This window comes from Zosterops lateralis (assembly GCF_965231275.1).
Source record: "Zosterops lateralis genome assembly, chromosome: 2".
In the NCBI taxonomy this organism is placed as follows: domain Eukaryota; kingdom Metazoa; phylum Chordata; class Aves; order Passeriformes; family Zosteropidae; genus Zosterops; species Zosterops lateralis.
In genome coordinates, this window is record NC_139763.1 from 80,612,871 (window position 1) to 80,628,832 (window position 15,962).

General features: G+C 42.0%; 1 protein-coding gene across 7 annotated transcripts in view; it reads right to left on the bottom strand.

Moving 5' to 3' along the window:
- FAT3 (FAT atypical cadherin 3) overlaps window positions 1-15,962 on the bottom strand; it is a 333,029-nt gene that overhangs the window by 205,278 nt on the left and 111,789 nt on the right. For 6 of the 7 annotated variants that reach the window (XR_014589261.1, XM_083854350.1, XM_083854348.1 and 3 more), the window contains exon 3: window positions 9,878-10,192. Coding sequence is in view for 6 of the 7 variants with exons in the window: in XM_083854350.1 (XP_083710476.1) it covers window positions 9,878-10,192 (315 nt within the window). In the remaining variant the exon portion in view is untranslated. Of the gene's footprint in view, window positions 1-5,095; window positions 5,200-9,877; window positions 10,193-15,962 lie in introns of those variants that run through there. The other variant, XM_083854352.1, reaches the window with a different exon arrangement.

A 15,962-nucleotide genomic window follows, 5' to 3' on the forward strand; every position in this document is an offset into this window, starting at 1 on the left:
GGTATTGTGGCTACATTAAAAAAAAAATGTTCACGTGCACTGCTGTTCATAAACTGCTGGTAAGTTAAAATTCAGGAGATAATACTTAGTTTTCAAACCAAATCCTTTTAAGAGCTGCAAAGCTACTTGCTAATTACCATATAAATAGATCACTGCAGCACAGATTCCTTGCACGGAACTCATCTGACACAAACATTAAATTTCTCTTAGAAGGCAACAAACCCACAACATGTCATGACATTGACTCATATACAGAGGAAGCAATGAGGAAACACTCCTGCACAGAAGTACAAGCAAATGTAGTAACAAGAAAGACAGAAAGTGATTATTAGGGGTAATGGGAGACTTGAGTGCTCTGGGTTTGCTTCCTTGCTCCATGACAGCACCAGCACGAACACTTAGGTTTGTGCCTGCATTAGGCTGATGGAGAAGGGGGTAGTAGCTTCATCCACTCAAAAGACATAAATCAGCTCGGCCCTTATATACCCAGGTTCCAACAGAGCCATCTGAGACTCCCTGTACTTGTGCAAACTGTAATTCTTTCCCTCCTGTGGGCAACCCAGGCTTGCTTTTGGGCAAGAGAAAAGGAAGGCAAGGAAGGACTGAAAGGCCAGGATAGGAAATGGTGGGCTAGCTGGAAACAGGATAGGAAGTATATTCTACCAGGGCTCCAACATGCCCAGTAAGTTCTGTACACATGGTAGAAAACTCTGGTGGCGAGGGCTGTCTTGTGTTTAGTAGGGTAGGATGGGCTGGACCCATGCCATAAGGCTTTGCATTGCATGTGACCATTGACTCTGAAGGCAAATTAAGACTAAATTTTTACTGCTGGCATCAGATGAGTTAGCCGCTTCCTTTGCATCAGTTCCCTGCTTGTAAAAAATTAAAAATGGTCCTATTCTACATTATCAAACAGCATGAAGGACTTAGCTATCACAGGGGGGAAAACCAAGTAGGAACAAGCAGTAGTAACAAGTAAGGAAGTAGAGGCATAGTAGAATCCACATGACGATCAGTGTAAAAACAAGGTTACAAGACCGTGGTCCCATGTAAAGAGTGTTTTTTAAAGATTTAACTCCAGAGTTCTTCAAGCTCTGCAGAAAGCTGCGTATAATGTGAAAGCTGTGATTAGGGGGCTCTTCTGATATTTAACCCCCAGATACTGTTTTATTTTTACACATGTATGTCTCCGGTTAAATTAAGCTCTGTGCATGGAGACATATGGCAGCACGATCTGTACAATTACACAGATAAGGTCACACACTTAACTGGCAACAACACTACTAATTTCAAAGAAGTTGTGTCAGTCTTCCCAGCAAACGAAAAACACTCTCATTAACATAAGGGGAAGGGGAAAGGAGGGGAGAGTAATTTCACAGAAAATAATTATCTTTGGTTATAACAGGGTAACTCTGATGGAAACAGAGTCAGAAAAAAAAAAAAGGGGAAAAATAACACAATCCACTGTTACGTTAATTTTTGAACAGACTAGTTTAGCTGAACTGTGAGGTCATGGGACTTTGGGGGTGACACAACCTCCTATGTGATGGAAGACAAAGAAGAATTAATAGTTGGTGATTACTGACATCGTCATGGCTTATGCAAACACACCTGCCTTCCCAGTTGCCTTCTCTTTTTATTTCAATTTCCGAGCTTTGTTATTTTTTTAATACCCACATGTAGCATAGGTCAATCTAATTCTCCAAACAGGAAATATCACTGTTCGTACCAAGGATAGGGTGTTACCTAAGAATAAACCACAACTACATCCCTTGCCTCTAACTTCCAGTCCATTAAGATTTTAGAATTTGTTCACAGAAGACGAGACACTACTCAAGCCATGAAAAGTGCCTGTTCTAAGACTACAGTATGACTGTATTCACTGCACCTGCGCAAAAGAGAAAAAAGCTGGTTTAATGTTGTCTGCTTGAGATTTGCAGCATCAAACATCACAGACACAAGTAGTAGTAGCTTTGACTGTTGAGCAGAAGATAAATACAAGTCACTTGATTGATTAAAAAGCAATAGGAAATAAAAAGAAAAAAGAACCCTCTCAACTACTCCTGTCGCAAGCTTTCACCTCCTCTGGGCTAACATCACAGCTTTATTTTCCTCCCTGGCAGCTCTCACTCCAGACCCCTGCAGGAATGCCACACTCACAGGCTCCACACCTCAGCATCCCTAACTCACCAAATTAATTCCTCCTGCCAGAGCTCAGACTTGGACCACAAGCAATTAGTGTAATGCAGGGACATTTGCTGATGTTATCATAATAATGTATGGCAGGATATGACAAGTATCCATAGCATATGCATTGAGCATACATTTAACAGGGCTGTTACTCAGTACTTGTGGTAAAATTTCACCCAGTAAGCTCAGCTGCGCTTCTGCCATTGATAATAATTCTAACAAGAGAATCTGGCTACCTGGAAGCGAATGGAATAGCCCTAATTAAAAATTAGTGCAGGAATAGCACAGCCTATTAAAAAGATAGGTGATTTAAACAGCTCTGCCTAGCCATGACTCCTGGAAATTTATGAATTCAGAAACTGAACTGACAGACAAGGTAGAAAAATGAGTTTCACAGCTAAGCTGATAGACAAAGTTACTTCTGAATAGGCAGAAGATATGCACTGCTGCTGTTTTTAAGAATAATAAATGATTAATGTAATGCACAACAACGTAGATTTATGAGATCAGTGGCAAAATCCTTGCTGTTCCAGATTTGGTGCTGGGACAGAAAAGAAGGGAGCTGTCTGGATATTGGGCAGCAACTTCTTCCATCAAAAAAAGCTCTGTCCCACTGGCCTTTCCATATTTATGCCCTTCAGATATAAGTCTCTATTGAAGCAAACGGGGAGCTCAAATTAAAAACTGGTGCTGCACTTAGTAAGTGAGGACACAATTGTCCAGTCAAGGCAACAGGAATATTCCTTAAACTTCTTGCTGTGAAAGATGTCTAAAGAAGTCATCATCGAGATCTAAAGAGAGGTTAAGACTTCTATAAGCCAAGTATAAATCTGCTGATTACAAAGAAATGGCATTTATAAGAAATATTGTACCTTTAAATGCCATTTTAAAAGAGGCACTTGATACCAGAAACATCCAGCAATCTCAACCATATTCAGTGTTTCATGAATAAAAACCCACTGCTAGCAGAAATCAGGTCTGTTCAAGAGAAATGATAAAACTGGATTTATTATTTTATTAATAGCAGCATTACTGTAGCTGCAACTGAGGTGACACAGCTCAGACCTTTATCCTTTATCCACAGATAACATATACAGATTGAGAAGGAAATCAGTGCCAGGGAAGAAGGGAGGAGGGAAGAGACATGCTGGATAAGCCCAAATTTGATCATTTTCAGTGGAATTAGTGGTCTGGCCATTAGACAATACTTACTTAATCTAAAATTGTTTTATATTCTTCTTCATCCTACCATTTTGGAAGTGATGCTTCTCTCTCTCTCTTTTTTTTTTTTTTTTTTTTTTTTTTTTTTTTTTTTTTTTTTTAATGCCTATGAATATGTGACTATGAATGCAAGTCTATTAATGCCAAGATGCCTGAAAAATCAATAGCTTGCATTTCCAGAGCATATTTGATCTGCCAACCATCTACTGTAATTAATTTACAGGACAATGATGCAGGGCAAGAAAATACTTCCACTTACACAAAACCAAAAAAATAAATAAAGAAAAACCCATGAGGTGAGGTGACTCACTCAAAGTCAGAAGAAGAGTTTGTGTCCCTGCTGCAACTCAGGATCTAATTGAAAATTTACTCTGGGGAATAAACTGCCCTGGCAATCAAATGGACCTGATTTACATTCTTCCCACTATTTTTTTTTTCTTCTCCTCTTTCTTCCTAATCATTACTATTATTATTGCTATTATGACAAACTCCTTAATGCAGAAACTTTTTCTAATATGCTGTACAGTGCCTAGCACACTTATAGGTCCCACTGTGATTAAGCACACAACTCAACATCCATGGTCCTTTGATTTTCCAGATGTTAACCCTGGGTTCAAACCACTGGAAATATGGTGTCTAGTAAAGAATAAGCCATGCCAAAGCAGAAATTAAAGCTTTTAAAATACTCCAAAGCTCAATTTTTAACACTGAGTGTATTACAAAGAAGTCATTAAGAGCCACACTTTTAAATAATAGAGCAGTGAAAGCAAAGAAAGTAGATAATTTAGTGTGTGTTGATACAACATAAATTACAGAGAATGGAAGCCAGCTAATGTGGTAGGGGAATTACGTTGTAAAAATCTGTATTAATTATGGCCACATATTGGTGATGGATATATCAGGCTGGACTCTGCGACTGTTGGTGAACTCGGCTTTTGTACAAACAGTGTTAAAGAGCACAAAAGGAAAGGGAGACCAATTCCTCAAATTCACCACTGACTGGAGAACCCCACAATCAATGTCTTTCCCCTCCCCTTGTCCCCTTGCTCTTGGACAAGGCAAGGACACTTACACACTGAACAGCATTGAGCTATTCATGCTATGATATGATCTGCAGAGCTGATTTTCATCAAACACACGAGCTGCCAAAAAGGGCTCCATGGGCAGAAGGAGCACCCAAGTGGGAGGGAGCTGAGCTGAAATGCCATCAAAATTCAAAATACATTTTCTAATTTGATCACTAAAGCACCTAAAGCACACCCTGGAGAAAGACTGCCATGTTAGACTAAAAACAAAAAAATCCCTAGTGGCCTTCATTTGCAAGATACGAAAGATCTCATTTCAGACGAAGTTTATTAAGAGTTTAGCAGCAGATGGAGAAGCCAGTACAGGTGATTGTCCCTTGACCACAAGAACAGGCTGAGAAACCTAAAAAAACCTGCACAACCACTGAGAAACCCTCCAGAGCTGCCCAGAGCAATTCCCTCCTCAAGGTCTGCTCTAACAGTAGCTATAATATTTAGGTGTGATAAAAGGATAATCCCTGCTCCCTTCCCGGAAAAGTTCATGGCCAGGCTGAACAGGCTTCTGAGCATCTGGGCTGGTGGAAGATGTGCCTGCCCACGGCATGAGTGTTGGAACTAGATGGTCTTTAATGTCCCTTCCAATCCAAGCCATCCCATGATTCAATGATTTCTGGGCTGAAGAGAAGCACTGAGTACCCAGCATCTGGACTGCTGGCAGCCATCAGAATGTGGCGCAGCAGCAAACCACTGGATTTGTCTCAGCCTGTGAGAGCAAAGACATGTGGGGATTTCTCAGGACAAGCCAAAGAAAAGCAGCTATAAAATGAGGATGTGTGACAGGAGGGTGAAGCACTATTTTAGTAGGACAGAGCAAACTGGCTTTCAGACCCAGCAGGATTCTACGCCAGCTGGCTTTGGGAGTGCAAAAAAAAGCAAAGCCCAGCCTACTGAGAAGAGCGGCATTCATACCAATTAAATTCTGACACTCACTAACCCTGTATTAGTTTATATAAATATTAATACTACTTCAGCGTAAAAATATCCAGAGTCTTTCGAAATCTAGGTGCAGATGTGACAGTTCAGAGACAATTTCCAGAGGCAGAGTATTGGTGCTCTGCAAAGATGTGCTAACCTACATGCACTATTTCTGAACCTACTAGTGCATCTTGCCTTAACCACTGCAGCAAATACTATTTCAGGGGTGCCAGGGGTCTGCCTCTGTTTAAATGGTTCCAGCAAAAGGCTAACAAGGTGTAAGCAGATTTTCCAGACACACAAGGCTAATTTTAGAGTAAATTAATTAATGACAATGTGCACAAGAGTGAAATTTGGTCTGATAGTGAGTTAGTTAAAGAATATCTTAAGTAATCTACATAAGACTGAAGAGAAGTTTACTGGGTTTGTTCAAAATATGCTAACACTAAACAAAGTAATGTAATGGTTTGAATTAAAATTTGTTTGTTCCAGAGTGCAGAAACATAATAAATCAACACAGTAAATTACCCCTGTGCTGTGAAATTAACACCCATATATACATGAAATAAAAATAAGAATTTACAACTCTGATCAATCAATTTTTTTTATAAACTCCATCTTCTGTTTTATTTGCCTTCTTCCACATGCCTCCCACCCATGAGTGACTGACTCGGCTTGGGCCGAATGTGGCTCTCCTGGGAGCTGCTCAGCCCAGTCGCTCCTGCAGCAGCTCTGCTGTCCTCCCCAGCTCACACCACCCACAAAGGAGCACAGCCCTGTGACCCTCTGCTCTGCCAAAGCAACTCTAAGCCCTCCAAGGCACAAAAGTCAAGCTATGAGGAAAAGGCATGGCTCTCCCAGCAGCCACACCAGGGTTTAGGCTGACTCGCAGCTGCTGAAGATGCTGAGCTGCAGGAATGCCTCCCTTGCTGCTGTGTGTATACACAGCTGGGAAACAAATGCCCAGGGGAATGCCTTTCCCTGCAGTCACATAACCCCTAGAGTCACCTCAACTTTTTGAAAAACATGTTTCCTACTCCCCTCACAAAACTGTGCTTTGCAATATATTTCTCTTGCCCACTATAAAGGAAAATCCCAGCTTTCTCTCTTGGACCTGCTACACTTAGGCTGCAGTATCCACCAGTTAACAGAACAAGGCCGCCTTGTTCTCCAGTGTGAATGATTTATGGTTTCACACGTGCTCATGTGCTACATTATTCACTTAGTACTTGTACCTATGAATATCAGCTCATAAGATAAAAGTGTGTAACAAGGCGCAAACTGATGCTTGGCTGTCTTTTAATAAAAATATCCAGGTGAGAAAAAAAAAAAAGGCCTTCACATGGGAGGTAGCCCACACTGCCTTTCCAATCCTGACACACATGGGCGGGCTGCTCATATTCCTGTCCTCTTCCCTGGAGCACCCATATAAACATCCCAAGGCTGAAGAGGAGGACCCTTGCCACCATGTACTTGTGCCCCCGCAGCAGTCAGCCCCCAGTTGAGAGCATGAGCTGCCCAGGGTGACTTCAGTGCCCAAAACTTGCTATCAGTGGATTTTTTAGCAGCTCTTCATTCCTGCAGGAGGAACACTTCATCTCTCTAAAATGCACAGAGCAAACTGCAGGTAATAATCCTGAAAGGTCTGAAGCCTGCCTTCGAACAGATCCAAATCACACGATACGTTTGCAGTTTGACTGCCTAAAATAGCCACCACGAGCTGTGCCAGTCTATGAAAATGTAGGAAGTGACAACTTGTCTATTAAGAGGTTTCTTCTATCTACAGATATGGCAAACAAGGAGTAATGTTGCTTCTGTTGTCCAGATTATCAATCAAGAGTGTAAGAATTGGCTGCAATTATGATCCTGAATTAGAACCAGAAACAAAACCTGGACTCCCCTGTGTCTCTGCTTGATCAGACACATAGTGGTCCATGTGCCTCCAGAAACCCACCTGACCTGCATGAGCTGGCAGCTGAAAGTGACCTCCAGAGGAAGGCAAACACGGTCACTGCTGACCTCCAAAGACACCTGAGAACATCCCTATGCTCCAGCAAACTCCCCATCTCTTCTGCTGCTTCTCCCCAAAAGATGTAAAAAATGCAGGATGCTGCCTTTGTGTTGACTCTCAGCAGTGGATTACTCACAGGAGTGAGATGTCAGTTTGTTGGCAGTGTTTAAACTTCCAAAGTGACACAGAAAATAAAAGATCCCCTTTCTCAAATGACTGTTCTCCCCTGACAGCAGGAGCATGCTCATTCAGCCCACGTATGCAGCAATCGCAGCATATTTGGGTTCACATTAAACCTTTTCATCTTGATTATACAGCATGCTGTCGCATTTAGGGCTGCTGTGCAATGCTCCATGTGAGTTACTGCTGTGCTGAATCCCAGCAAGAGTACGGGGCTGGCAGGCTATGAACCTCTTCTGTGTGTGCAGAAGTCTCCTCTACAAAACAACTGGAGTGTAAATTACTGTCTTAGAGAAAACTAGTGCACTGCAGGGAGACGGCTGAAAGGAGCCTTGTGAGAGACCCCCAGGGGCACTCTCTAGGAAAATCCATTATGCTTTTATTTCTCGGACATCAGCATCCCATCAGGAGAAAGCCTTCTGATGTCAAGGCCTGGCACTCCCCTTTAGGAACAGGGATCTCTGCACACACACACTCAGCCTCACCATTTTCAAAACAAACTCAAAGAGGCCACCTTGCCCAGTTCTCACTGCTCTGTGTGTGACACTGAATTGGATAGAAGGGCTTGATTTATCCTCTCTATGACATATCACAGCCAGTGACTAGCAAGGATGCTCACTGAGTGTAAGGGGGGGCCCTTTGGGAGTTGCCCAAGCAACAAAGTTACTCATCCTGAAGCCTTTAAGTTCTCAGACAGTGCAAATGAAGATTAACCACTGTCAGCACTGTGAGAATATGACCTCACTGTTGTGGAAAAGTATCTGGCCTGCTCTCCAGAGGGACGAAGAGCCAACCCACAGGGTGTGCCACCAGGCCAGGGTGCTGCAGGGCTGCCACATGCCCGGCCCCAGTCCTTGTCATGGGCTCACCCTGGCAGATAAGCAGGGCTGTGCTGAGCAGATTGCTCTGAGGGAGGAGCCGATGGAAGGGAAGCACAAGCATTAAACACTGTAAATCCTAACTCTGCTACTTTGCCCAGATGGGATTTCTGGGGTGGGGAGGGGGAGAAGGGATGCAGATGGAAGAGCATCTTCGACCATTCCAAGTGTTAAAAATAAGTGAGATATGTGCCTTAGGGCTCAGCAGATTGAACACAGTGATTATAATACATTCTCCATAATTCTTCACCTGGGCTTATGCCTGACCCCTTCTTATGCCACACATTGCAATAGGATTGCCCAACCAAATGTTGAAAACCTGTTTAGTGAACATCATTTCCATACACAAAATTAAAAATGTTCCCTCTCATGTTTATTCTTTCTAGTTTTTTAGCTGTTTAGAAATTTGCGGAAGATATAAATAAACTTGAAAAAAAAAAACAACCCCAAACCCCAGAACAAAACTAGGAGCATGAAAACAAGGAGGAGCACTGTGTGAATTCTCTGAACTACCTCCATAAAGATCAGCATATTGCTCTGAAAGATCTCCTCAACTCTCCAGATCCAGATCATGCTGGAGAGTTCCCACAAGCCCAGTGAGAGTGAGCAAAGCTGGGTACATGCTGGAGTGAGGAACACTGGCTGCCAGGCACAGGCAGGCACTACAGCAGAGCATCCACTACCTCAGGCTACATCTCCTGGGGCAATTCCTTTATCAGCCTGATCCAGCAAAGGCACCTAGGGTATACACATGTGCAGAGCTTCTCTGCATGGGTGCCACGCTCCACTGCCAGCTAACAACAATTTCAACTTAAAACAATTGCCATCTCTGCCACACTGCACCCACAGGCTACTTCCCCAGCTGTTATAAATCAATGCAAACACGTGAAGTTTTTTTAAATGCCAGAGGGACGTTTAGGTCATCTGAACTTTGTATAAAGCAAGCTGAGAATTAAATCCACCTTCTTTAATGTGGAGCCTTATTACATGTGCTGGACAGCCATCATCTCACTCACTTCAGCAGCGCTACACTAGCTCATGAAGGATGAAACAGTGCTCTGTAACCTGCAACAACTTGAATCTGCTCCCTAGCACTGCTCTGCAGACTCAGTGCAGCAAAGCCCCATCCCTGTAGACACAGGGAAGAGACAGCAGCGATTCAGTGACCCAGGGCAGAGTGATTGCTGCAGCAGCACATCTGCAGCGCATCATCTGCCAGTGCATTCTCATACTGATGGCAAAGCAGAATGCTTCAGACACATGCTAGATGCTTTAGTCACATAAGCAACCAGAAAACAGAGGTTTGGAAAGCAAACCAGGGCACCCTGAAGGGGTGAAAGCTGATAAATATGTAAATTGTATTTTCCCACTGCCCTGAGGCAATAGGGTTTTGTTACCTGTTTTGGGATTGATTACAAAGAAGTTCTGGGGATTTCCACTTGTAATCCGGTAAGTCAGTTTTTCATTAGTGCTGGAGTCAGGGTCCTGGGCTTGGATCTGAATGACAGATACATCCTTTGGTGAGTTTTCCATGACAACTGGGTAATAGATAGGCTCAGAGGTGAGAGGGGCATTGTCATTCACGTCCTCCACTTCAATGTAGACTTCGATGGTAGCGTAGAGTGGGACAACACCATGATCAGTCGCATACACTGTCAACCAGTAGGATTTGGTTGTCTCCCGGTCAAGAATATCTGCTGTGTAGATAATTCCTGCAGAAAAACAGCAAACACAGGATGTCATGAATAGGATCAATAAAACGTCACATCTATTTTCATTTGGCTGTACTACAGAAATGTGTTCAGCATACAACAAAGGCTCCACCTGTAGAAAACTTCAAGTTGTGCAACAAATGAAAACAGAAGCCTGAGCTCAGGAACCCAGCTCAACATCTCAATCCTTTGTCACAAGAAATTGAGTGGGAGGGAAGGTAAAAGGATGGCTTTTCATAAATGCCCTAATGCCACAGCCATTTCTTTGCTAGAACTGCAGCTGGCAGAGTAACAGAACAAACACCATCATTTTCTGCTTTGTGATGCAAGCTTGTATAAACCTTCGTAGGGAGGGATACAACCACTGACAATGAATTGCACCAAAACAGTGGCCTTTCTTTTCTAGTTTCTGCCTGTGTCCTTGCAAAAGAAAAAAACCTAGGAGGCAATTAAAAATTAAACCATCCAAGTTCAGAAAATAGATCGTAAATTTAAAATAGAGCTCACTTATTGCACAATGCCAAAATCCTGGACAACAAGCAAACCAAAGCTCACACAGTAGCCCTTAGACAATGAATATATCCTCTTTTGTCACAGAGGAAGGAAAGGCTTGGCCACTGTATCAACTAGTGTAAGGAAACATCCGTTGGTTTTCTACCTGGTCCTTAGAAATAAAAGAGAAAGTATGTCTGTGTATAACAGAGCTAAGTACCAGCTCCATGCCTGAACAGTCATGCCATGAAGGGTGTCCACCCACCTCATTTCTGCCTGAAGTGCTTTAGAAAGCCATACTCCTCCTGACATGAACATCTGGTTGGAACCAGATGTTGGACCTGAAAGGTCCCCTCTAAACCAAATCATTCTGTGATTCTGTGATCAAGCAGAAACTCTACCACTCTAAAACCTGCTTGTATTGGCATAGTCCAAACCTTGACTGGCTTAAGCACTGACCATGAGTGCACAGAGGACCAAATACGCCAGTACCACACAGAAATTCACACCAGCATCAAAATAAGCAAATGCACTTCCTCACCACTTCTATGACACATATATCAAGAGCATTTTCATCTCCTAATATAGCATTGTTTAATCTTGAGAGACACACTAATGTGGATCTCTCTCAAGCTTAAGAAATACTCAAAAGGACAGCTTGTAAACCATCAAATAATGTCATTAGTAGATGGAAAATGATGGAGAAATTACAGGGCAAAACAGAACACAAGAAACCTGAATTTAGTCTCAGATGTGTTTGATGCTATTTAAAAAAAATATATCAGATAATCACTGAGGACAGAGCTGCTCTAAGGTCAGCTCTAAATAAAAGGCATTAGATGCCTTTTTGGATTTTTTGGGATTTTTTTAAGGATCTGACTGCACTGTTTCCATGACAGCTCACAGTCTTAGGAAAGTTTACAAGGTAGCACAGAGCCCAAGCACACAGTCACAGAGATGCCACATGTATTTGCTCTTGTCTTACAAGATACTTTTTTTTTTTTTCTTAATGCTACAAAATTTTTTTCATGTTTTGGATTTTTATGTCTTTTAATGCTAGTTTGAAGTGACAAGTATGCTTCCATCATTTGATCAGCCATGTAGAAGAGGAAAGGTAAAGGAGCAGCACTGATTCTGGTCATGTATGGGCTTAGGTTGTTTTGTGGTAACCTCAGATCCATGTCTGCCTCCCTCAGATGTATTATTCACCCATCACAGGTGAGCACAGGGCAGAACTGGAGGACAAAGGCAGAGTGTATTCTAAATATTCTTGTTGGTAGCAGCCTGTGCTATGTAATAAGTTTCTGTAGAAACATGGGTGAAATATATGGTGGACTGTGATGATAAAAGCCTGCAAGTCCAGAAGAGAAATTACACTGCAGGGATGAGAAGAGCCCATAACAACCCACAGAAATAAATAAATAAAATAAATCCACATAGGAAAGAATGAGGGAAAAAAAGATGAATATTAGTGATACTAGAGATGATGATTTATTCAGAAGACAAGAAGAATTATTTTACATCTTTAAACAAAATTTGAAATAAATAGGCTTCTCCCCCAGTGAGAGCACAGAAGGTTTTAGCAGATTAACCTATGTTTATGGAGCTGAATTTCACCGATACTGAGGTGATAATAAATCTATCTTCTGACTCATTCCTTCATTTTATAACTCCTGGCAACAGTTACTTTTCATTTCTATATTTCAGAAGGGAAGGATCATTGAATGAGCATTAGCTACTGCCAACAGGTCTGCTACACTGGTTCTTACTTTTACTTTTGATTTATTAAAAGGTCCCAGATACAATTAATTCCTTTTCCTCAATAAGTCTTGTCATTTCACCTGTCAACACCACACAGCAGCTTGATAAATAAGAAGGCTTTTGTTCACTTTCAGGTTTTCCACATGGAAATCCTTCCATCATCCTGGGAATACCTTCTATCATGCTCTTGAATGTTCTGCACAAAAAGCCTCCTTGCTGTACACCCACATATGGATATAAAGGTAGTACCCACAGGAATATGCAAGCTGAGCAAATATTTAATGGATCACTCCACAGAGTTGTGGATGACATCCTACTAGAGAGAAGTCAAATGCCAGCTTCATATGAGGTGTTAACCCTTGAGACTAATGATTATATTTGGTCATCAACACTGCTTCTTCATCACTATAGCACAAATGCAAAGAGGCTGACAGCTGACATCAGAAGCTACAAAATATTCCCTAGGGAGTCCACAGATAGGCTCTCACTCACTTTAGCTGAGAGAAAGGAGGGGAATATCCTTGGATAAAACCACAATAAATTCAGAAAACACATCTCTTCAAAGCTCATAGATATTAACAGATAATACAAAAAGACAGAATTTGGTTTTCAGGACCAGGAGAACAGAAGGGAGGAGAAGTCTTTGGGAGCAGCTCTAAGGGCTTTTCTTGGATGGATTTTGTGGTGCACTCTTTCCAGCTGCTTGCTAATTAAAAGAGAAATGTGAACAAAACTATGATGCCTGAACTAAACAAATCAAGAAGAAACACTAGCAGAAATAATGAAAATTTCAAAGCCACTAAAACCCAAGAAGTTCCAAGATTTTGCAGACACATTTCTGAACAAGACAGATAAAACAGATGTTCTCATCCACTGGGATGCTACACCATGGAGGCACTACTGCATTTTTACATGAGACAGTTGAAATCCAACCACACATCTCTGAGCCAGCTCTTTATGTTGCCCTTGGTGGATTTTTCAGTATTCCTGAAGGCCTGGAGCCAGCACTACCTGCAGCCCAGGGCAGCCTCAGAAATAAAGCCAGCCAACAATCCAAAAAGCAGTGCCACTGATATGCTTGTCACTGCATTCCTCCAAGTACATATGTCCCATGCAATTTGCCAAACACCATGTGCATTACAAACACTGTAAGTGAAAAATAACAACAGAGTGCATTAGTTGCTGATTAAAATCCTCAGCACATTTATATGTAAATTAAGTGCAGCCCCTGGGCTCGGCAATGTGCCAGCAATGTGAAGGTTGTGTGCTTGTTTGTCTTTAAGGCTTGTTTCTCCTCTTTTCCTGAGAAAATAACGGGATATGTTTTCTGTATGGCTCCTGCAACTGGACACAATGAGACACAGCATTATGAATGATAACAGTTTAAAAAAAAAAAGAAAAAAAAAAAAAGAAAAGAAAAAAAATAAACTATTAAATTAGATGAAGAAAAGGCAAACTGGACTTTCCTCTTCCCTGTCCCACTGATTTGCTGTACATCTGTCACCAGACCACTTCAAATTATGTGGTCCACCCAAAAAGTATCTGAAAATCATGTATTTACTATCATGATGAGAAACCTGAGAGGCTCTTAAAACAAAAAGAGATTAGAGAAAAGCATTATTTCCTTCATCACCTCTTTTTTGCCCCCCGTTTGTTTACTTTACATATTTGACAGTACTGTGTATATAGGTAGTGTGATGGATGGACCTGCCACAGCCCTTTAAGAGAATGTTTACTGGAGCTGTCAGCCTGGCTGTTTACATAGGTGCCCATCGCCATGGATATCTGCTACACACATACGTTCCTCCTAAAAGTCAGATCATCCTTCATGAATACCCTCAATAGCACAAACATTGAAAGGAGTTCAATTCTGTTTAGTTTTTTCAAGGCAAGATTAAAAGACAACTTGGTGGTCTGTAAGAAGCTGTGCATGGAAAAGTCAAAAGAGAGTAAGAAAGCTCTTTAATCTAGCTGAGAAAAGCAAACTGAGGTCTGATGGCTGGAAGTCAATGGCAGAAAAAGGAGAGTGCAAATATTCAACAAGGAGGATATCTGGCAGGAGCAACTGCTTGTCAGGGACAGGCCAGAATCTCCCATCATTTGGCACCTTGGTACTGAGACAAGACAATAGAACCTATTCTTCTACACAAGTTATTGGCCTAGCTGCAGAAAGTAATGTAGAATGTGATTTTGCTGAGTGACTCAGTAGCCCACATTATAAGAGTTGCCAGTAGAAGTAGCCATATCCTCAGCAAACAATGAACAAGATAAGAGGAAAGAAGACTAACTAGAAAGTATCTGCTACTCCTCCAAAAACTATCACACAAAATGCCACCATATTTAGTTCTGTCCTTTCCAAAATACTGCAGTGGTTTTGCAGGGGGACATATTGCATCAGCTATCAATTGAGAAGAGTCTCAGGAGTACGAGCTAATTGCACAAATGTGCATCTCAGACTAGGAAATCAGGAAAGGTTAAGATAAGGTGAATAGCCCACTTATTTCCAGAGCCTGGCCCAGAAGTGGCCAGAGAGGTGGGCAGGAGGAGTGGGAGGCAGCAAAGGCAGAACATGCCCTCATCACAAGCTGCAGCACAGAATGGTAGAGACATTACAGTAACACACTCCCAGGCACTCCCAGCTACCAGAGCGCAACATGCCCATTCCCACCCAAAGCCAGTTCCTTGCTAGTGCAAATGCAAGGTTTAGTGGTTAAATTAACTATAAAAATATATAACCTTCAGGGTGACTGAAGGACTGAGGGTAATGCAAGCACTTTCCTGACTCCAGGACACCAGAAAACTCACTCAGTATGTCCAAGGGCGATATCAGCTTCTGCCATGAAATGCTAGAAAAACATTTCCAGAGCCCCCATCTGCATTTCCCTCCTCCAGCTTCCAAACAAAGGGGGTCAGTGCAAACCAGCTACAAAGCAGAAGCGGTTTTTCCCCAAATTAAAATGACAGAAATGAGGCCGTGAGGAATACCAACTAACAGTGAAGTACTCAGGGCTGTTACATCCCTCAAAGGAAGAAAGAGAAAAATCACTGATTCCAAAATGCTACTAATTATTCATGATCCTTTATCAAAGACTCTCTGAGTCTCCTGGCAGTAAACACAACACCTTGGTTGTCACTGAGCTGTCAGCCAAGGGTCCTCGTTTACACTGCCTTGCTGGGAAAAAAGTAATAAATAAAAGTAGCTTGAGAAGCAAACAGTTGAATAATGAGGTTTTAAATGTTTTTATCTGTTTAAAATGCAGAGGGGGAAGAAAGAACTTACATACCTCATCTGGCTGCACCAAGATGAAGGCTTTACATCCACCTACCTGCACTCCTACCCCCAAGGTCAGGCTGGATCCTTCCCCCACACACGGGCACACAGGCAAGTCATGGAAAGATTTGTAAGTATAAATGCAAATGTTACAGCAAATTCAGATTCCTTGCATTAAGCAGATATGTGATTCTTGAAGGACACTTAGTGGAGATCTATTGTAGGCAGGAAAAGCTTAAAAAATGT